The sequence below is a fragment of the Lutra lutra genome, chromosome 10 (assembly GCF_902655055.1).
Source record: "Lutra lutra chromosome 10, mLutLut1.2, whole genome shotgun sequence".
NCBI classification, from domain to species: domain Eukaryota; kingdom Metazoa; phylum Chordata; class Mammalia; order Carnivora; family Mustelidae; genus Lutra; species Lutra lutra.
In genome coordinates, this window is record NC_062287.1 from 47,539,905 (window position 1) to 47,563,444 (window position 23,540).

Sequence of the window (23,540 nt, forward strand, 5' to 3'; positions counted from 1 at the left end):
GTTAGGAGTGCAAAAGTCTGGCAGTGAGGTGCCATTTTTGCAGAAGCAGAATGGACATTGTCTACATGTACCACAATTTTACAAATACAGTATAAAGAAGGCTTCATATTATTTATTTGACAATGCTTTCCATGTAATTTACATGTCAAATAAGCCTGATTGGTTTAACAAATCCTTTGGAATATGCCAGGTCAAAAAGACTTCATTTAGAATTTGATTTGGAAAAGTTTGTCAAAAATATCAAAAAATATTTTTTAAAATTATTTATTTTGGAGAGAGAGCGAGTGAGCATGCAAGCGTGGGGAGAGGGGCAGAGGGAAGGAGACTCTACAAGCAGACTCCATGCTGAGCACAGAGCTGGACATGGGGCTGATTCCACAACCCTGACATGTCCTGAGCAGAAATCAAGAGTCAGACACTTAACTAACTGAGCCATTCAGGTGCCCCAAAAATGTCAAAAAAGATTCCAAAGCACTTGCGTGAATAAGATAACAGATCATTATGAAATTTAAGATTTAGAAGAGAAAGGAACTTTTACAGTCTTAAAAAAAAAAGACCCATAGTCCAAGAAAACGTTGTCCCTTTAATAGAAAGCTAAATTCTAATCTTGCACCAGCTTACTTATCATATTGAAAGTTATTTTTTTTTAAATAAATTTATGTTAATCTTAAGCAGTTTGACTACACATTAAAATTCCTTTTTAATGATTCCTTTTTTGGGATGCCTGGGTGGCTCAGTGGCTTAAGCCTCTGCCTTCGGATCAGGTCATGATCTCAGGGTCCTGGGATCAAGCCCTGCATAGGGCTCTCTGCTCAGCAGGGAGCCTGCTTCCCCCTCTCTCTCTGCCTGCTGCTCTGCCTACTTGTGACTCTCTCTTTGTCAAATAAATAAATAAAATATTTTTTTAAATTCCTTTTTCATAAACCTTTTATAATTATTTTTTCTACACCCTAGTTCTATCCAGTGTTTAGTAATTAATGGTTTAGTATTTTGTCATATTTGGAAATGATCTAGATATTTAATGAATTTAACGCATCATTTAACTTAAAACTTTAAGATTTTATACTACCAAAAAGAATTGGGGAGATTCTTTAAAAAGGTTATCTAAAACTTTTATTTACTTGTTCTTAACAATTATATTTAAATTACTTACAAAAACTTCATTAAATCTTAGAAAAAGTCCATTATCCAAAGCTATTATTTTTTGTATGACATCTTCTTGAGGTGGCAAACAGTCTAACAGCCTCTAAATGCTCGACTTCTGTCCAACAATTTTTGTGGCTCTTTGGCCTTCTAGATACGTGCTAGCAAGAGCCTTTATTTACATAAAACAAGAAAACGTTGCACCTGAACATACTGGAAGTACTCTCATCTGGCCACAAGGCCCTGTGTATACCATCAGCAATTCAGATAGAACCTTGCTGGGGTTTTCCACATGGGGAATTGTTGTCTGAAGGCCTTGGCTCCTGGAAGACCCTTCTGCTGGCTCAACTGGGCTCCAGCATAACCATCTGCCATTTCAAGCTGACCTGCCCTGTAAAGGAAAGCCAATTAGGTCAGGAGCTGAATGGAAAAACACAAAACAGAGAGAGAGCACATAGAGGTCAAAAACAAGAGGAAATTACCACAGCCCTCAGAAACAGCAGGAAACACTGAACTCAAAGGGTTTGTGGGTACCATGTCTCTGTTTCTCATTCTCCTTGAATGCTGCCAGAAGAAGTTTGCTTTGCTTTCCCTCACTGCCCACCAAATGGCTTAAGAAGCAAAAATTCAAACCAGTAATTTTTTTTTTTTTTTAAGTAAGCTCTGTGCCCAATGTGAGACTTGAACTCATGACCCCAAGATTAGGAGTTACATTCTACCAACTGAGACAGCCAGGCACTCCTCAACCAAGCAGATTTAAAGATCGACTTAGCTTTATTAAATGATTCATAAATCAGACAACAGCTCATTTGGCAAATACAGTGTGGCTCTGAGGAGTTGTACAAAATGAAAGGTTTTTATAGGAGGGTAGGGCAAGAAAGTTATTAGCAAAAGAAAAAGATTGTCCCTTAGGGGAAAAGCAGGGAGTCTTATGCAGAGAGCATCATCTTTCCTTAGGGGGATGGAGTGTGCCCATGTGGCAGACTCATTGACACTGGTCCAGAAATTCCTAACCAGATTGTCTTTTCCTTCAATGTATATTTTTGCCCTTCTTTGTCATAGATTAATTTACCACATAAGCGTGGGTGGCTCAACGGGTTAAAGCCTCTTCCTTCGGCTCGGGTGATGATCCCGGGATCCTGGGATCAAACCCCACATCAGGCTTTCTGCTCAGTGGGGAGCCTGCTTCCCCTCCCCCCCCACCCCCACCTTACTCTCTGCCTACTTGTGAGCTGTCTCTGTCAAATAAATCTTTAAAATATTTCTTAAAAAAATTACCATATAAGCATGGGTTTATTTTTGGGCTTTCTACTCTCTTCTGTTGATCTGTGTGTCTGTTTTTGTGCCAGTACCAGGCTGTTTTTATCACAGTAGCTTAATAGTATATCTTGAAATCTGGAATTGTGACACCTCCAGCTTTGTTCATTCTCAAAATTACTACCGCTATTTGAAGTTGTCATTCTGTACAGTTTTACAGTTATTTATTCCAGTTCTGTGAAAGATGCAGTTGGTATTTTGATAGGAATTGCATCTAATTCATAGATTGCTTTGGGTTGTATGGACATTTAACAATATGAATCTTTCCAGTCCATGAGCCTGGGATATCTTTCCTTTCCTGTGTGTAATCCTCAAATTCTGTCATCAACATCTTAAAGATTTCAGAGTACAGTTTTTTCACCTCCTTGGTTAAGTTTAGTCCTAGGCATTTTATTCTTTTTGGTGCAATTGTAAATGGAATTGTTTATTTCTCTGCCACTTTGTTACTAGTGTATAGAAATGCACCTGATTTCTGGGTAATAATTTTCTGTCTTGCAACTCTACTGAATTCATTTACTATTCCTAATAGGGGTTTTTTGTCAGTGTTTAGGGCTGAGGATTTTCTGGGTGTAGTTTAGGATTTGCTTTGTATAGTTTCATCTACAGAGAGTGACAGTTGTACTACTTCTTCAGCACTTCTGTGCCTTTTCTTTTTGTTGCCCCATAGCTGTGGCTAGGGCTTCCAGTACTGTGTTGAATGGAACTGGTGAGAGTGGACATCTTCATTTTTTTCCTGATCTTAGAGGAAAAGCTCTCCATTATTCACCATTGAGTATGACGTTAACTGTGGTTTGTCATACATGGCTTTTATTATGTTGAGGTTTGTTCCCTCTACACCCACCTTGTTGAGAGTTTTTATCATGAGTAGATAATATAATTTGTCAAACGCCTTTCTTTGCACCTATTAAGATGATATGGTTTTTATCCTTCCTCTTATTAATGAGATGTACCACATTGACTGGTTTGTGAATACCGAGCCATCCTTGCATCCCAGGAATAAATCAAACTTAATCGTGGTAAATGATCCTCCTACTGTATTGTTGAATTCAATTTGCCAATATTTTTTGAGAACTTTGCATCTGTGTTTATCATTGATACGGGCCTGTTTTCTTTTTTTGTAGTTTTTTGACTGGTTTTGGTATCAGGGTAATGCTGGCCTCATAGAATGGATTTGGAAGCTTACTTTTTTTTTTCGAATATTTTTTGGAATATTTTGAGGAGAACAGGTGTTAAACTCTTGCTTAAATGTTTGATAGAATTCTGGGGCACCTGGGTGGCTCAGTGGGTTAAAGCCTCTGCCTTCAGCTCAGGTCGTGATTCCAGGGTCCTGGGATCGAGCCCAGCATCGGGCTTTCTGCTCAGTGAGGAGCCTGCTTCCCCCTCTCTCTCTGCCTGCCTCTCTACCTACTTGTGATCTCTGTCTGTCAAATAAATAAATATTTAAAAAAAAAAAAGAAAAATGTTTGATAGAATTCACCTGTGACTCTGTCTGGTCCTGGACTTTTGTTTGTTGGGGTTTTTTGATCATCAGTTCAATTTCGTTACTAGTAATGGGTCTCTTCAGATTTTCTATTTCTTTGTGATTCAGTTTTGACAGTTTATATATTTCTAGAAATTTATGTATTTCTTGTAGTTGGCCATTTTGCTGGCATGTAGCTTTGTAGTATTCTGTTCTGATCTTTTGTATTTCTGTGGTGTCAGTTGTTTACCCTCTTTCATTTTTTTATTTGTGTCCTCCTTTTTTTCTTGATAAGTCAGGCTAAAAGTTTATCACTTTTATCTTTTCAAAGAACTGGCTCTTGGTTTCATTATTCTATTTCTTTTGGGGTTTTTAGTCTCCATTTCAATTATTTCTACTCTCATCTTTATTATTTTCTTCCTTCTACTAATTTGGGGTTTATTCTGTTCTTTTTGTGGTTTCTTTACACGTAGGGTTAGATTATTTTTTTGAAATTTTTTGTGTTTCTTGAGGTTGGCTTGTTTCACTACGCATCTCCTTCTTAGAACTGCTTTCACTGTGTCCCCAATGATTTTAAACCATTGTGTTTCATTTTCATTTGTCTCCATATATTTTTTTTATTTTCTCTTCAATTTCTTCATTGACCCATTGGTTGTTTCACAGCATGTTGTTAACCTCTATGTATTTGTTTCTTACACTTTTATTCTTGTGATTTATTTCTAGTTTTTGTATGTTGTGGTTGGAAAAGATTACTGTGAATTATCTTATTAAATTTAGTGAGACTTGTTTTGTGGCCTCACATGTGATCCGTTCTGGAAAATGTAATGTGTTCCCTTAAAAAGAATGGATAATCTGTTGTTTGGGGGTATGTATCTTTTAAGTCCCTCTGGTCTAATATGTTGGCTGAAAAACTACTGTTTCCTTATTTATTTTCATTCTTTATGATCTATCTGTTGTTCTAAGTGGGGTATTAATGTCTCCCAGGATTGTTTTACTGTCACTTTCTCCCTTTATCTATTAATATTTGTTTCATGTATTAGTAGGTGCTCCAGTGTTGGGTGCATAGATATTTATAATTATTATAACCTCGTTAGATTGATCCCTTTATTATCATGTAATGCCCTTATTTGTCTGTGGTTAGTCTTTATTTTAAAGTCTATTTTTATTGATTTAATTATTGCTACTCTGGTTTGCTCCCCCCTATCAATTTGCATAGAGTTATCTTTTTCTATCCCTTCACTTTAAGTCTGTATGTTTCTTTAAACTTTATTTTTTTTTAAAGATTTTATTTATTTATTTGACAGACAGAGATCACAAGTAGACAGAGAGGCAGGCAGAGAGAGAGAGGGAAGCAGGCTCCCTGCTGAGCAGAGAGCCCAATGCAGGGCTCGATCCCAGGACCCTGAGATCATGACCTGAGCCAAAGGCAGCGGCTTAACCCACTGAGCCACCCAGGCACCCCTGTATGTTTCTTTAGTACTGAAGTGAGTCTCTTATAAACTACACTTGGATAGGTCTTTTTTTTTTTAAATCCAATCTGTCACCCTGTGTCTTTTGATTGAAACTTTTAGACCATTTCATTTAATTATTGATATATATGTTCTTTTTGCCATTTTGTTGCTTTTGTAGTTCTTCTCCATTTCTTTCTTGGTCTCATGCTCTCACTCCTTGTGATTGCTGACTTTCTTTAGTGTTTTGCTTAGCTTTCTTTCTCTTTATTTTTTGTGTATCTCTTACAGGTTTTAGGTTTGTGGTTGCCATAAGGTTCATAAATGACATCCTAAGTATTTAGCAGTCTGTATTAAGTTGATGGTTACTTAAGTTCAAACACATTCTAAAAGAAACTTTTTTATCTCCTGCTTCCATATTTTATGTATATGTTGTCATATTTTATATCTTTTTAGTTTGAGTGTGCTTAACTGTTTTTTTTTTTTTAAGATTTTATTTATTTATTTGAAAGAGATCACAAGTAGGCAGAGAGACAGGCAGAGAGGAGGAAGCAAGCTCACCGCTGAGCAGAGAGCCCGATGCAGGGCTCGATCCCAGGATCCTGGGATCATGACCCGAGCCGAAGGCAGAGGCTTAACCCACTAAGCCACCCAGGTGCCCCTTAACTGGTTTTTTTTTTGTTTGTTTGTTTGTTTTTTTAAAGATTTTATTTATTTATTTTGACAGAGAGAGATCACAAGTAGACGGAGAGGCAGGCAGAGAGAGAGAAAGAGGGAAGCAGGCACCCTGCTGAGCAGAGAGCCCGATGCGGGACTCGATCCCAGGACCCTGAGATCATGACCTGAGCCGAAGGCAGCGGCTTAATCCACTGAGCCACCCAGGCGCCCCCTTAACTGGTTTTTTTTTAAGATTTTATTTATTTATTTGACAGACACAGATCACAAGTAGGCAAAGAAGCAGGCAGAGAGAGAGGAGGAAGCAGGCTCCCTGCTGGGCAGAGAGCCCAATGCTGGGCTGGATCCCAGGACCCTGGGATCATGACCTGAGCCAAAGGTAGAGGCTTTATTTAACCCACTGAGCCACCCAGGCGCCCCACGCTTAACTGATTTTTAAATATAATGGACTTTACTACTTCTATCTTTAATCTTCAAGTATATTTTTTAAGTGTTGTACTACCTTTACTTTACTTTAACCCATGAAAGTTTTCATTTCATAATTTTCTTCTAATTATGGCCTCTTCTTTTCCCCTCAAAGAAATCATTTGTATTTTTTTTTAAGATTTTATTTATTTATTTGACAGAGAGAAATCACAAGTAGCCAGAGAGGCAGGCAGAGAGAGAGAGGAGGAAGCAGGCTCCCTGCTGAGCAGAAAGCCCGATGTGGGGCTCGAACCCAGGACCTGGGATCATGACCTGAGCCGAAGGCAGCGGCTTAACCCACTGAGCCACCCAGGCACCCCCATTTGTATTTTTTTTTAATTTTTTATTTTTTTTATAAACATATATTAGCCCCAGGGGTACAGGTCTGTGAATTACCATTTGTATTTTTTTTATAAGGCCTCTAAAGGTGATAAACTTTTTAAAATTTTGTTTTTCTGGAAAATTCATCAGTTTTGAATGATGGTGGAGTATTCAGGTTGTAGATTTTTACAACTTTAAGCACTTTGAATATATCATATTGTCCCCGTCTGGCCTGTATAGTTTCTGCAGGGAAATCAGCTGATAGTCTGAGATTTCCTTTGTATATAACTCACTGCTTCTCTCTTTCTGGTTTTTAAACCTCTCCCCTTTATCTTTGACACTTTAATTACTATTTGTGGTGTGGATTTCGTTGGGCTCATCTTCAGTGCTTCTCTATACTTCTTGAACTTAGAGGTCTGTCTCCTTCCCCAGGTAAGGGAGGTTTTCATCTGTCATTTCTTCAAATAACTTATCTGCCCGCATCCTTTCTTTTCTTCTTCTCAGACCCCTATAAGGCAAATGTTTTTTCACTTGATGTTGTCCAGGAGATCCCTTAACTTTTTTTTTTTTTTTTTTACTGTTCAGCTTGGGTTCTTCCCATTGCCCTCTTTCTATATCACTAATCTGTTCTTTTCTATCCTCTTATCTGTTGATTCCCTTTAGTTCATCTTTCATTTCAGATATTGTGTTCTTCAACTCTGATGGGTTCTTTTTAAATTTTCTCTTTGTTCAGGTTCTCGGTAAGTTTATCAACCCCATTGTCCAATCCAGTGAGCATCTTTATGTCCATAATTTTGAACTATTAGGCATATTTCTTATTTCCATTTATTTAGTCCTGTTTCCAAGGTTTTGGTTTTGTTTGAAGTAGACTCTTTTGTCTCCTCCTCTTGCTTTACTTTTTTTTCTGTGAATTACATGCAACAGCTACTTTTCCAAAGTAGAGTGATACTGTGTAGTCCTTGCCTGTGGAGAATGTGTGCCTGGTGACTTTAGCTGGCTTTCTGAATGTGTGGATGTCATGGGCTTGGGTCCTGGGGCACTTCGTGTTAGGGCCACTTTGGTGGGATGTACAGAACCAAAGCACGTACAGGCCAGGACAGTCTCATGCCTCTCCACATAGAGTGCACCCTGGCCAGACAGCTGGTGCTATAGTAGGTATTGTCTGGAGGCATTCCCAGGGTTTTTGCCTGGTAAGATAGCTGAAGCTAAAGAGGTTTCATTCTGGGCAGCCTGGGGCTCTCCACGGAGCTAGTGCCCTGGGCAGGACAACTTGAGTTTTACTGAGCATGGGCCAGGGCTTCCCAAGACCCTTCGTGCAGGTGGCACCCTGGTTGGGTGTGAGCTAATTTGGAAGGGCCTGGGATGCTCTGAACCGGGGGTGTCCTGGCGAGTTATCTGGAGGTGAAGTGGTGGGGATCTGGATTATTCTGGGGTGCTTTGTGCTTATGTCACCTTGGTGAGTCAGCTGTTGGGAACACGGACCATGGGTGTTCTGCTGGGGTCTCTGCTGGGGCCACCTTCACGGACACTGTGTTGGTTTGGGTCAGGGGCCTGGTGCTGCTGAAGTGGTAAGCTGGCTGTGGTGTCCAGACCTGCTTGTATGTGTGCTCTCAGGGTGGACAGGGAAGACAGTGATGTTCACCAGCCCCTCACAAGCCCCTACACTGCTTGGCAGAGTTCTGGGGCAGGATCTTTTATATTCTAGTTACCCTTTGAAACCTCATTGTTTTTTCTGTATCCCAGGGCAGATAGATCTGCTCATAGTCCTTCAGTATTATCCCCTCCACTGTGGTTCTCAGTGGGTTTGGGGGTTCCCTTCATGACTATGTTTCTTTCTCTCTCTTGCCTTTTTGTATATGGTCTGTCTTGCTGTGCAGAAGCTGTTAGGTTAGCCCTTTATTGTTCTTCAGGAGGAAATTGGTGTAATTTGTTGGAGGAGCTGAGTTCAGGGTCTTCCTATGTGGCAAACTTGGACTAGAACTTTTCATTTTGATAGTTTTCACATGGTTTGGTTTTGTTTAGTTAGCCAAGCAACATTATACCTTGTAGCATAACAATGGATTCTTCTACATTTCATGAATACAATTCTGTGTAAGGTGATGACATTCATTATCATTGTTACTTTAATTTTGCTTTCCAGGAAATAACAGTACAACAACTAATGTCTCATTTGGACTCCATCAGGAAAGACATGGTCATCCTAGAAAAAAGTGAATTTGCAAATCTGAGAGCAGAGAATCAGGTGATACAGGTTTTGGATTATTACTAATAAAATAACTGATTTCACATGTATTCCACTTGGTGAGGAGTAGGACCAAATAATGATTTTATGTGGTCATAGATCAAAGTATACTACATGTTTAACTGTAACTAAGTTTCTATGTATAAATCAGTTTCTTGAACAAAGATTAAGGGTTATACCTTACACGTATACAAGTCATATGGAAGGGAAAATCTTTGAGCTCTTTATTATGTAAAATTTCTCTTACAGCTCATTATAATGTTCTCGGAATTTAATGGGACATTTTCCATTTTACATGATTCTGTGCTAACTTTTGTCAGTTAAAAGAAAACTTTATACTTCAGTTGGAATTTTGTTTACTAGCTTAAATATTTTTAAATTTTGAATATCAGTCATGGTTTAAAAGTAAGAATACCTTTTTTTTTAACTGTTCATAAAAATTTTTTGAATATGATGAAATATTTTCCTTTTTTGTGTAGTTATACTTAATCCTTGACTAGAAATGTATAGATATCGTCCAGTTTTTGCTATTGCAGAGTTTCAGATTTGTTGAATAAATTATGCTGTAGATGTTTGGTGTAATGGCAATTGCATGTGATTTTCTTTATAACTAGAAAATGAAAACTGAATTGGAACAAGTGAAGCAACAACTGATCGTAAGTTTAAGTACTTAAGCACTTCAGAATATTTTACTAATTTCAGAACATTATGAGATTTCTTAATATTTTTATTTTCTTTAAAGAATGAAACCAGTCAAATCAGAGCAGACAATAAACTGGACATCAACCTAGAAAGGAGCAGAGTAACTGATATGGTAATGTGCTTCTAAATGTGCCTTCTTGGTAACTTAGCCTTTTTTTTTTTAACCTCCTGATTCATCATATCCTTTAGTTTACAGATCAAGAAAAGAAACTGATGGAAGCAACCACAGAATTTACCAGCAAGGTAAACTAGTATGTAAAAATGTCTTTTATACCATTCTCATGTATAACTGCTTATATGTGTTGTACCTGAACTGTGATCTCTGTCAGAATCTAGCTTTCCTGGTAACATATTTTATAACTAAATTATTTCTATAAACAAAAGAACTATTTTTTGAAAGACAAGGATTCACAATTAGCATTTTAAATGAAGGCAGAGGTTAACAGTAACTATCTATTGAATGCTTATTATGTATCAGATACTGTTTTACTTGCTTTACTTCTATTCTCCTTAGCCTCTTAAGGCCCTCTTTATTCCCATTTTGCTAGTTTGGAAAATGAGGCACAGGGAGATTAAAGTCACCTAGCTACTAAGTGTTGGAGCCAGAATGTGACCCTGGATTCTAAACTCCATATTCTACAACTGTTTACCTTCCCTAACCCTAAGTTGCGATCCTTGTTTAATCTCTATGGCTTAAGTAAGACCCAGCTTTTTGAGTCAGCCTGCAAGTTAAGAACCGTTTGGTCTGCATTCCACCACAAGAGACATCACGCTTTTTTTGTTGTTTTTAAGATTTTAGAAAGCGCACGAGCCAGAGAGGGGCAGGAGAACGTCTTAAGCAGACTCTGTGCTGAGCTTAGAGCCACAGGCAGCGCTCAGTTTCATGACCCTGAGATCACAACCTGAGCCAAAACCAAGAGTGGCAGTTTAACTGATTGTGCCACACATGTGCCTCAACGAGCATCACTCTTTCTTAATTATAATTAAATAGAAGGGAAGGCCTCATTTGTCTTTCCAAGTATTCTATTCTGGTCTATTCTTGGCCGGATAAAAGAAATAAACAAGGAAATCAAATTCTCTGAGAGCTCATTTCTAAGCTCCATATGCCATCTTATCTCTCTACTTACCCCTTAGCCCCTGTACACATAGCATTTGGTATTACTCCACAAAAGCATTTCTGCCATTCCCTTTAATATTGGTGCCAATTCACATTATGAATCTGGATGAGATTTCTTTAGATTGTGTATAAGTTTTCATTGTGATATCCTAAGGATTTTATAAAGTGTTTATAGTTTTGTGACTAAAATTTTTCTTTTCCTTCTTAGTTTATTATCATATATTTTAGGTCTCAAATCTTTAACTGAGGCTTCTAGTAGTATGTACCCAAAATAGGTTAATCCAAAGAAATCAATAATAATGATCTCCAGATATCAAAAGTAGTATATTCTTTTTGTCAGTTTGTAACTAAGTTCATATGTTTTTTCTATCACTGTGTTTTTACTGTTTCCCCTGTTAAGACTTTTGCAATACAAAGTTAGCCCGTAAGTAAGGGTTTCTAATGTAAATGTTTGTGTCCATAATTCACAGGGACAAAATTTATCTCTTTCTTATTTTCTGCAGGATACCAAAACCAGAAGTATTATTTCCGAGACCAGTAATAAGATTGACACTGAAATTGCTTCTTTGAAAACACTGATGGAGTCTAACAAGCTTGAAACAATTCGCTACCTTGCAGGTAAGGCAATTTGCTCTCTTGTTAAAAAACAAAAATCAGTAGAGTAAATCTGAAGATCTAATTCACTTTTTAAAAATTATTTGGGCTGCCTCTTATCTAGCAAGTAGAAGGAATGGAAGCTCGATGCATTGTACAAAATGGAAGGTTTTTATAGGAAGAAAGGTGGGGCAAGAAAATTACGAGCAAAAGAAAAGGATTGTTCCAAGCAAGCTCACTTTCCCATGAGGATAAAAACAAGGGGTCTTACACAGATTACCTTCTGTGTAGAGGGCCCATTATCACTCATCGGAAAATCTCCCATTATTCAGTTAAAACTACATTTCTGAGAAAGTTTGAAAGTGCAGTTAATGTAGGTGTTAAGCCCTGGTTTGTAGACGAAGCCTAAGTGACGCCATTTGGGGCCTGTAGTTTAACAGTTCCCCCTTTGCTCAATCTCAGCTTAACTGAAAAATGTGATCAAAATTTAAGACATTAGTGCTGCTCTCAGTTACCATTATGTTGTTCTTTTCTCTGGTATTATTGGGGAGGAAGAATGTCCTTTGCCCTTCTAGCTGGACTAAGATTGACATGAGACAGATTAACAGGAGAAAACAGACATGAAATTCCAAAGACATTCAGGCAATGTGAGGCTTATATGACGTCCTGAGCTAAGAATGGGGGGGTTCTGAGGATATAAAGGGAAGGACAGCCATTAGCAGGAAGGTGAGAGGAGATGTTTGGAAAATAAAGGTTGCTGTTACACAAATAAGCATCTTAGGTAAAGAGGAATCTCAGTAGCTGTCTCAGGGTATAGGCTGTCCTTTCTGTAATTGTAAACATAGGCATTTGGTGGGGAGGTAAGGAGTTTTTCCTAAATCTGCTGGGTTTTGACTGCTTTTACCTGAAAGTGATGGGCATAGACAAAGTGGCCCATCTTAGTGCCTGCCCTTGGCACTTGAAGTTTCCTCTGAGACATCCCTGAAGTTTCACACACATAAAGTTGAGCCCTGGTAGATTGTTCCATCTTGTTGAATCAGTCTTTTAGTACTGTCAATAGATCAGCTCAGTTATAATCTCACTTCAGGAGGCCATGATAAAGGTATATTCTTAAAGTGAGGCTGTGATTTAATTAAATAATCAATCAGGTGTCCTGACTTCTAGATGTCCAGCTGGACATATCCTCAGCTGGAGTGGGAGTGACAGTCTGACAGATTTTCCTGGTTTAGAGTCCACATATCTCTGATCTTTTGAGTGGCCCCTAGAACAACAGGGATGCAGAGGGTCTAGATGGGAGTTAGTGTGATTTTTTTGAAGGTTACCTCAAGTTGTTTTTATTTGCTTTGCAGGGCTTCAGGGAAGAGGGCAGTTTTAGTTCTCAAATGATTCCAAGTCAGAAAGGTAGGAGAAAAACTGAAAATATGAGTTTAGAGAGTTGTAGCTAGTCATTGGAGGAAACTAGAGGTAATCTGGATCTAGTCCAGTTTTTGATGAGCAGTATTAAAATCTAATACACAGGTGTGTTTTTCTTTTTGTAATCACCATTTCTACCAAAGATAGCCAAATTGACACTAATTAAGGTCCTAAAAGAACATGGCCTGATTAATTTACATAAGTGCAGCAAGAATAGCACTTGACCATATAGGCTCTTTAAACCTGCTTTGCTGGAACTATTCGTAAGAAATCTCCAGATTAAATTGTCAGTTGCCATCAGACTTCACCTGCAGTACCTATAGATTTGGGTGAATTCTTCTTTTCTCTAGGTTCCTGCACTGGCCAGGAAATGATCTTCTTTTCTTACCTGGTAAAGTTGCTGAGAACTCTGTAAGCAATAGTTATCAGGCTGATATTTACAAGGGGGCTTTATAGGCTCCATAAAATCCTTAAAGCTGTCTGGTCATATCTGAGTCTGTGTAAATCTGTGTCTAAAATAGGACATTGCAGTCAAAGCCTGGATCATATAACCACAGTTTACCCATTGTGTCCTGTTAAAAGGAGAATGGACTCTTAGAATACTCGATGGGTTTCTGGATGCTGGAGATGAATGTTCCAAATTGCTGTAAATCAGTTAGCTTAAGAAAAGTTTCCTTCAGTCTGAAAAAACAAAACATTTTAAAAAGTCAGCAGTGTTTCAAAGTCATAAAAATAATTCTTAGTTCGTTCAGTCTGATTTATTCTTATTCTGCTTGAATCTGGTTTTTGTTTTTTACTAGTTCAGAAATTCTTACCTGGTTCAGATTTATGATTTTAAGATTTTTGGAAACTTGTGCTCAGAGTTCTTTATGTGAGTCTCACGGAGGACATTTGCATTACCATCAGAGTAAAAGAGTAACTTAAAGATGACCATGGTTATAGATCTAATTAGACTTCATTAACAATGCAGTTGATAAGGAAATTGTTTTGTTTGTAATATACAACACTTCAAGATAACACATGAAGATACCAGATTTTTAGTAGGAGTTTCACTAATTTTACTAACATGTCTATACAAACAATCTAAGAGGGTTTAGTGTCACTTTGCAATGCTTCCGCTGCAATTTACTATAGCACCTTTTCACAAAATTTTTTAAAGTTTTTTATAATCCAGAAACATATAAAAAGTATTTAAAAGGTTTGAACATTTAATTATTATGAAATACCATGTAATTATTTAGCCCAAGTGACAATAAAAGATTGCAAAGAGAAGTGGTTACATTGTTGTGAGCAAAATTGAGCTCTTTTAATATTGACTCAGTTTTCTTAAGTCTTCAAAGATAACCAAACACAGAATCCTTGTTTTCTTGGCAGATGACTTTAAAGGTAAAGAAAAGCTTTGTTTACAGTTTCTTACTAAGAGCAGACCAATAGTTCAAGAAAATTATTTGCTTGCTTAAATTCATCCTAATCTTAGCCAGTACTGATCAGTACTAAAATTCTTTTCTAAACTTACTGTTCCGTAAACCTTATCCAGCTTTATTTTTTACATTCAGATTTTGTCCTAAGTTTTCCCTCTTTAAATAACCGCCCTCACTTTAGGACAAAATTATCTTTTCGTCCAGCAAAGCTATGTTTTGTCAGCTGAAAGAAAACCAACCTCAAAGTAGGTTAGTAAATGCTTTTTTGGTTTCACCAAGGACTATAGCCTGGGAGACAGTCTTTCATATTGCTCTGAAAAGAACTGCTCAGAACTGCTTACGAGCACATATACCCTCTCTCCTTTGTATCTGCAAAGTATAATCTGTTACAGTCCTTAAAACTGAAGTTTCTCTCATATCTGATTGTTAGAAAATATTGCTTGCATGCCTCTGTTTTAACTGGTTTTCTGCTTCTGCTTGTTTGATTTCTCCTTGCTCACTTGAGACTTCAAGTCAGAGAAGGCCAACATCGGTTGCATACTGCAGTTCAAGGACACAGTTCTTATTCCTCATACTATGACTTTTCCCTACATATAGTTTTCCCCTTAACTCTTAGAAACTAATTTCTAGTGAAAACTGTTATAAGCAGTTGTGAACTGTTTGTAATGTCTAGAAACATGTCCTTCATAGCAAAGCACAAAACATTTTCCAACATCCAAATTTATCTTTAGTCTTTCTATAATAAAGAAGTAGATAATTGAATGAGTTTATCTTAATTCGTTATTTTAACTTAGCAAAACATTAAAGTTTCAGGTTATCAAAGATTTTGGAAGAAATTTAAAAGTTTACATACAAACCTTTTTTATGTTTATTTACTTGTTCTTAACAATTGTGTTCAGACTACCCACAAAACTTCATCAGAAAATAAAGTCAACCAATGTCCTAAAATTATTTTCTGTTAAGTTTTGCAAAAAAGGTAACATGAACATATTTAACTCTTTCTAAACACATGCATAATAGATATGTCTTTAACCAACAATACTAAATAATCACATGAACTTGAAAAATATTTGGATTAGTTTCTAGCTTTCTGAGTTTTAGAACACCCAGTCCTTAACAAGCACTTGTCTTCAAACCAACTAAAATAGAGCTCTTTTACAAATTTTGGTATTACCATCCAGAGGTAGAAAAAAATCTCACATTTATAGCATATATAGACAAATATAAGACTTTTCTTTGCACCTTTTCTTCATAACTTTTGTTTTTACTCACACCTGTCTAGAGGACATTAATTAAAGGCCTGATTTCCAAAGACCCCACCCCAATGAAAAAACTTCTCCCTGACCTTGGTATTTCAAACAATGGCTCTCTTATCCTAGAGATGATAGGGGTAGGAAATTTACATCCCAGAGGTTTGAAGAGATCATCCAAGTTTTCTCTAAGGTGGAGATAGAATGTACCAGTTTGTTATCAAAGGTGCTAGAGTCTGCCACAAGAGCCCTTTTAAAAGTTTGCGTTTTTAATTTTCAGTCACAGGCAGTTGTGGATTGTGTTTACATTTTAAAGACCTAAGAATTTCAAGGGACTGTGAAAGAAAGCAAAACAAGTTTTTTCCTTCAGAGTTTCAGATTGCTATTTAAGATTTGGCATTTTTTCTTAAGTGCAGGACAGTTTTGTTCAATATTGTAATCTTATAAAGCTATAGACATTCTAAGAGCTATTGGTGGGCTTTGTTTCTAGAGTTACATTTCTACTTTTTCAGAGATCTGTAAGACAAAGACAGTTGTTACTAATTCCCACAGAATTAGATTATGTCCTGAATGTCAGGGGATTGGCCTGTTTTTGGAACTAAATTTGCTTTATATCAGAATTTTAACTAAAATTAGAATCAGAAACTTTATGCTTTTGTAAAATCTTTCCGAAGCACTTTAACAAAACCCTTTTTTCTGGGTGTATAGTTCAACCCTGGCTTTTCTATTAGCCCCTGAGTATTGGCCCTTTGCAAACCTTTTGTAGGAGGAGCTAGGAAAAATTGTGGTCATTGTTCCTCTCCATAGAGGGGCTGTGAGTAGCCATTAATCTTTTTAATTCTTCTCTAAATTTGGTAGGATCTTCTGAAAGTAGAGGTGAAAAGGCTTTATAGTTTAAAAGATTTTCTGCTGTCCAGGGAACACAATTTCTTTTGTGGCAGGTGGTCTAGGATCTACTTCTAAAGGATGTTGCATAGAAATGCCTGAAACTGGCAGAGCCTGATTTCAGAGCCCTGAAAGATAGAAGCAAAGAGACCCTTACTGCCAGTGTTGGGTGCTTTTGTTAACATTCCTTTTCTGGCTTTCAGCATTTATATGAGCAACCTGTATACTTTTAACCTAGAGATTAGGCCAGAGTTCTCTGTTAATCCTGTAGGGAAATGGACGTGGAAACAGTCAGATGAGACTGGATTTTAAGAAGGGGCATTTATGTTGGATATGGACATTGATTTTTGTCTGAAGTGTGATTTCTCTTCATTTTGTCAGGGGAGTCCCTAAGGCTAGCCATTATACAAATACAATTGAGAGCTACATTTAAATAGATATTTTTAAAATATAGCCAATTTAAAGGATCCACTGTCTAGGCATTGACAAATGAGATCTATCAGTAGTAACTCACATCTGTTAGAAGTAACTAAATGGCTTAACCAAAGGCATTCAGAGAAGAGTGGAGATAATGTAGCCCCCGTGATCCAAAATTAATCTAAGGAAGTAAAGGCCTTTATTGCACAGGTAGTAAGGATAATGCAGTGAAAACCGTCTCTGATCTCCCACAAAAATTTGAGACTCCTCCTGTCACAAACCCACTAATCTCTGACACCAGGCAGGTGCCACTTAGGAATGGGACTTTCCAGCAGTAACAGTGAACAAATGTCCCCATGGCCTGGGACCTCTCACAAGAAACTCTGCTAAGAGCTGGCATAGCTTGACAGACTGAGAACCCGCCTATTCAAGTGGCCATCAAGGTACACCCTCTAGATAGCAGAGACCAAAAAGAATATTCTCAGTGGTCACAAAGCCAAGCTCTTAGGACATAGAATAAGACAAAAGGAAAAAAAAAACATCCAGTTTTTCTTATAGCTAAGCCTTGGGTCTCTTGGAGCTACACTAATACCTGGGAGGCTTATGCAGTGGATTGTGTGTTTTATAGTATACCTTGTTGCACAGAAGCTTTCTGGAAGTTGGCAAGTAACCTGTGTCAATCTAAGGTCCATGACCAACTTATCTTAGCATTGGAGTCTCTGAGCTAGGTGGCAAGCACTCTACTGGCTTTTAAGTGCCAAACCCATCCCCACCAGTTTGGTGGCTTTGGCTTCCAAGATGTCCCTTAGCAACAGCTTTTACCTCACCTATGACAAATGACATAAAAGACACAGGAAAACAAAGGTCCTGGGATGAAATAGATCAGTAACCAAAGAGTACTCTACCAGATTTACCAAGAGTCACTAAGCCCAAGGAACTAGTTCCACAAATAGTTTCTCCTGCTCATTTTCATTTAGAAAAAGGGTTCTTACCACTATTGCTCTTGACTCAGACTTCATAGAGATTCCAGGAGACAGAGGTGATAAGAAATCTTACCTTCTGCTGGCTATATGTCAGATTTCCCAAGGATCTCTCTGCTGCAGCAATGCTGGGAGAGAGTGGTATCCAGTGAGTTTAAAGCATCCCCTGCTTTTTATGTCAACTATCAGGAAGGATGAATGTCCTCCGCCCTTCGAGGTTCTTCGGGCTGGACGCAGAATCAAATTGACATGAAACATTAACAGGAGAAATTCAAATTTGGTTTCATATGTACATAGGGAATCCACAGACATGAAATCCCAAGACAAGCAACATGAGGCTTACATGACATCCTGAGCTAAAGAGAGGGGTTACAGATCCTACAGATAGAAAGGGGAGGAAGATCCATAGGGACCAGTCAAAATCAAGTCACAGACTATGGAGGGAATCATGTTTTTAAGCCAAACAACTTATTCTTTGATCTTCTGTAACTGAGTTTCAGCTTCCCTGGAAGTGTTGGTCGAGGCACAACAGGTGGTTACCAGAGCATAGACACCACTTTGCTCAGCTGAAATATAATCACGCTAGTCTCTTATCAAGGACAATTTTGGCTACAGAATCTAAGGATCTTTGGTGGGCTGCTAATTTTCTAGCAGCAGATTTTGTAATAATTTAAGAAATAAGGAGAAGTTCATGACCATAGCCTCATTTATTTTTATCCCTAAACAGGGAAATAGGGATCTGCCAAAAGGAGTGAATCCTGAATCAGAAAAGCATCCTGGTATAAATCCTTTAAACTTAGGGGAGTCAAAACAATGAAATGTCTTATTTTGCTTGTGAAAAGTTAAAGGCCTTTATATAAAAGACAAACAAACATGAACCTCAGCACACGAGCAGTAGTATCCAAAGTATGTCACTGCAGACTGTCCAAGAGGCCATGCGTACCACCAGCACTTCCCAAACTGGACTCAAGCAGACTTCATTCAGGGACTGTGGACTAGAAATGAGGAAAGGACTAAACCAGTAAACCCCAGTAAGGATTTAGGGGAAGGATTCCAACATGGAATCATAGACTGAACCAAGGGCTGAGGTTTGGTGCTCCAGTAGAGCCTCCTTTGTTAGTCTAGACTATGTCGTCAAGCCTGGAGTGGAACACCAATTAGATGGGTAGCTTGAACCCAAAAAGCAGAGCTGAAACTGACATACCAAAGGCCCCCATATGGCAAGAAAGACAGTGAACTCTCAGCATTTGCAGGGTGCCATACCTGTGTTTCTCATTGTTCCTAAATGCCAATAGATATTTGCTTCAGATCCCACCACTGCCAGCCAATTCTGTTAAAAAAAAAAAAAAAAAAAAAAAAAAAAAAAACCTGAGTAAACTTGAGGATCTAATTGGCTGTATTAAATCTTTCCTGAATTGGGCAGCATCTTATTTAGCCAGTAGAGGGGAACTCCCAGAAGTTGTACAAAATGTACGGTTTTGGGGTGCCTGGCTGGCTCAGTTGAGAGAGCTTGTGACTCTCGATCTTGGGATCGTGAATTTGAGCCCCACATTGGGTATGGAGATTACTTAAATAAAACTTAAGGGGGGAAAAAAGGTGAAAAGGAGAGAGGAGCAAGTGGGTTATCAGCAAAAGGATTATTCCTGGCAGTCACTTTCCCCTAGTGGAAGAGCCAGGAATCTTTTGCAGATTACATCATCTTGTGGGGGATGGAGAGGACTCATGTGGCAGACTTGTTGCTGATCCACAAAACTCCTGGCTGACTGGTTAAGACCACACTAAGATTCAAACTACAGTCAGATACTAAGTTCCAGTCTGGGGACTTGGCCTAAGTGATCCCATTTGGGGCCCCTGGTTTTCCTTTTAATGTTTTGTCAGAGAAAGTAATTGTTGTCATTTGATATTGAGACCTGTTAGCTCCTATCTCCCAGGGTAACCATGGAGCACAAAAGAAAAAAAAAAGAGGATCTAGAACACGTTTCCTTTATCATTGGGCAGTGCTGGAAGAATAGAAGTTTAACAGCACTAAGTTTAGGATATAAGTTTAATGGGTGATTCTGCAACCTACTAATAGGAAAAGGCATATGGATATCAAAGAAATACATAAATACAAGTACGAAGTGATACAGAAATAAATTGGTTGTTCCATAATGGAAACAAAATGAAAATTTTACTTTTATTCCTATGTTCTTCCATAAGGATTTAAGGGGACTTACAGAAAAAGGTCACTAAAACAGTGGCAAAAACCATGGCAAGCATAGGGGGAAAATTACCTTTTACTTTGAATCCAGCTGAGCACAAATATTAGAGACCCAAAAATTAGATTGTCACATACTGAGCTCAAGTACCTTGTGACCTGACCCAGTTACAGGACCCAAAGGAATGAGAAGAGTGCCCTATTTTCATAGTACTTTCTTTCTTTTTATAAAAAGTTATGTTTTACTATTAGAATATATTTCTTTTTAGGCTTTTTTTTTCTGTATATAAGTATTGCAGATTATTACAAGTAATAACTAGATTTGTATTATACAGACCACAGCTTTTTCAAATTTAACCAAATGTTTTGAGTTTCTTTGCATATCTGTACATATGTATCTTTTTACTAGAAAGTATTCCATTGTATGAAAATGCTCTAATTTCTCCAGACCTCTGTTAGCAAACATTCTGCTCCTCATTTCTCATTATTAGAAATGATATTGTACCCAACAGTCATGTGTGTGACGCATGTGTGTGCGCGCACACACACACACATATCTTTGTGCCCTTATGCTAGTAGTTCTGTATAATTGTTCAGGAACATCTAAAGTTGGGGGACCAAAAGATATGCACATCTAAAATGGTTTATATTACTGAATTGTCCAAAATAAAACTGATTATACCGTCAGTGGTTTGCTGGACAGCCTCTTGAGAGTAAATGTGGAGCCCCTAGCCTTCAGTTGATAATACCTCCCCTTCCTCTCTTCAACTTGAATCTTTTAACATATTTTATCTTTTTAAAATACCTAGCTTCTGTTGAAGATTCATTTGAAAAAGAGTTCTAAGGCTAAAGTAAGTTTTGAAAACGACTATTCTAGCAAAGTCTCTGGAACCAGAGATCTTCAGTTCACTGGTGATGCTCAGGGGAAGTTACAAAATAGCCCAGTTTGCAGTGTTCATTCCCATTTTCAAAATAGATCTCAGAGCAGCCCAGGTTAGGAGGAGCCTCAGATTCCACTCTCTTGACCTAGAGTGTTTACCTAGATGGGTCTCTTAAAGTCCCTTTTACCCTCAGTTTGAAGATGGTGGTCTCCAGAAAGCTTTCTTTCAGTAGTGGCTGAATGTAAGGCAGAATTGAATGGAATTAAGTGGCAGTGACAAAAGAATTTAATACATCATTGTTTACAAAAATACTTTTTCTGAGTTTACTTCCTTTCCTTTTTTCACAAAGGATTTGCAACCAGCCATTTGAAGGCATTTTCTTTCTGCTACCTTATCATTCAAATCTGTTATTGCTGCTGTACTGTTAAGCCTTTTAGGAAGTTAAAATCCCATACTCTTGGTGGTAAATTAACATCATGAGTGGATCCATTGCGTGTAGAATACCTGAGATGTTGCCAAGAAAACAGTAATATTCCACTTATGCACATACTGAATTTAATCAAGAGCAGAGGGGGAAATGAAAAAAGATACTAATAAAGCCCCAGCATTCAAGATCTTGGGATTTCCTTAGAGAAGAAATCCCCATAAAATTACAAATTGTAATCAGTTTGGTTATTTGGTTTCCCAGCATCTGTCAGTCACGACTCTTACTTTTAGTGATCATACATCCAACTTGAACTAACTTAGGCATAAAAAGAAAATGTATTAGTTTACATATTGAATTATGGAAGGGCAGAGATAGATAAAGCTTGACCTCAGATAATTGTAATTAGAGATAATTGGAATCACAGTTTACTCCGTATCTTGTCTCTGAATATCTGCCTCATTCTCTTATGCCATCTTTTTCCCTCCATTGGAAACATGACTGTTAGTAGCTTCTAGACTCCTATGATTCGAGTTTCACCAACCAAGAAAAATTATCGGTTTCCTTATTTACAATTCAGAAAATCCCTGGGAAGGTGTGTGAATGGCCCTATTGGAGTCAGACACCACTCTTTGACCCAAGTCACTATTGCCAAGGAGATAAGAGCTGTAAGATAATGGTCATTCCCTGTGATCTGCATAGTTAATGCAGCAGATTCTATTCCAAACAGACAAGTAAGAAGATAAGCTAACATTACAGAGCACTTATGAGATACCATGTACATGCTCACCTGAGCATCCTATGTAGGGATGTGTCCTTGACAGGCCATGAAAGGTAAACAACAAAGGGGAAAGCAGCCTGGGTAGCAAAATAACACCAATGAGACATGGTAACCACTCACAACAGAAACTTCAATATAGTAACCATTGTGTTCTATATTCTAAAAACGATTGAAATGCCTCCTTCTTCACAGTAAATAAATGTTTACTTGGCAGGCAAAGAAAATTTATCAGCTGTCTGGGTTAGCAGAGAACATAACCACCTACACAACACTATACGGCTCAAGAAATGACAAATCAGATTGAATCCTTCAGCTCGGGCAAGGGCTAAGATTTACAGAATGGTTTTTAAACAATAACTCTGGACTCAGGTACGCGTAATGTTGAGTCCTTGTTCCACCACTTGCCAGCAGTTTGTAACTTTGGACTTGTTGCCTTATCTCTACAAGGGGATAATATCACCAATCTTACATGGTTTAACTGTGGTTAAATAAGGTAATGTATGTAATTGCTCAGCACACTGCCATGGAACATGGTAAAGAGTATCAGGATCAAATGGATGAATGTATAATTGACCAGACTGTGTAACTGACAAGAAACTTAAATGTTACTCTTTTTCCTCAATATCCAGCCTCCCTATGTGTTTTAGACCTAATCCCGTTTCTTAAAATTAAGGAAATGAAAAAAAAATGACCTTGTCATTAACCAGATTTCAGTTAGTTATTAGGATCAAATAAGATAATGTGTGGAATTATGTGTTTAAATTACAGTCGCTTTCCTATGGAAGGCTGTTTCTTGAATCTTTAGTCATAAAAGTTTGCGATTTATCTCTGGGTCTCTATTTTAAAAGTCCAGGCTGTTGAAACAAACTAGAAACTAGGGAGTCCCTAAAAGCTTCACCCAGATTCAGTTTCGTAAGGGAGAACCAAAAGTTTTCAAAATGTCCATATATAAAATGTCCATATATAAAAGAGCAGTGGCATATTAACTACTTTAAAAGCCTTTTCTTCTACCTGTAATTTTTTAGAGGATTTTCATTAAAATTTCATGTATAAATTTTTTATAATCATGAAATTGTTTTTAAATGTACTGAAAAGGCAAACTTTTATGGATGATATGGATGTCTATTTTATTAGCTTAACTACATCATTTCTTAATACAGGTAAGGTTTTCTCACTTACAAGATCTAAAATTAGATTGCATAATTACTTAAAAGTAGTCATGGTTAATGTTAATGCTAATGACTTGAAGCACTATTTATAGATTCTAACTGACATAATTTGTAAACTGTCATCCTTATTCTGGTTTAAAGTATAGGAAGCTTTTTAAAATTGGTATTTATCATGCCCTAAAGAATATACTTTATCCCTAGCATAATTTTTCTGGGAACAAAACACTTAAGGTAGAAAA

General features: G+C 37.6%; 1 protein-coding gene and 1 long non-coding RNA gene across 5 annotated transcripts in view; one reads left to right on the forward strand and one right to left on the reverse strand.

The window, feature by feature from the left end:
• CCDC90B (coiled-coil domain containing 90B) overlaps positions 1 to 23,540 on the forward strand; it is a 38,463-nt gene that overhangs the window by 14,257 nt on the left and 666 nt on the right. The window contains exons 4-8 of the mRNA XM_047692610.1: positions 8,969 to 9,070; positions 9,685 to 9,726; positions 9,813 to 9,884; positions 9,962 to 10,015; positions 11,393 to 11,507. Coding sequence (XP_047548566.1) covers positions 8,969 to 9,070; positions 9,685 to 9,726; positions 9,813 to 9,884; positions 9,962 to 10,015; positions 11,393 to 11,507 — 385 coding nt within the window. The remainder of the gene's footprint in view (positions 1 to 8,968; positions 9,071 to 9,684; positions 9,727 to 9,812; positions 9,885 to 9,961; positions 10,016 to 11,392; positions 11,508 to 23,540) is intronic.
• LOC125079159 (uncharacterized) lies at positions 1,007 to 22,205 on the reverse strand. Of its 4 annotated transcripts, none has more exons than XR_007121061.1 (3): positions 19,113 to 19,316; positions 13,285 to 18,076; positions 1,007 to 1,534 (listed from the first exon to the last, which is right to left on the reverse strand). It is a non-coding gene; the product is annotated as an uncharacterized LOC125079159 (long non-coding RNA). The 4 variants fall into 4 exon arrangements; XR_007121060.1 differs by lacking the exon at positions 1,007 to 1,534 and adding an exon at positions 22,142 to 22,205 and having other exon boundaries at positions 9,937 to 18,076; positions 19,113 to 19,179; XR_007121059.1 differs by lacking the exon at positions 1,007 to 1,534 and having other exon boundaries at positions 9,937 to 13,577; positions 17,926 to 18,076; positions 19,113 to 19,309.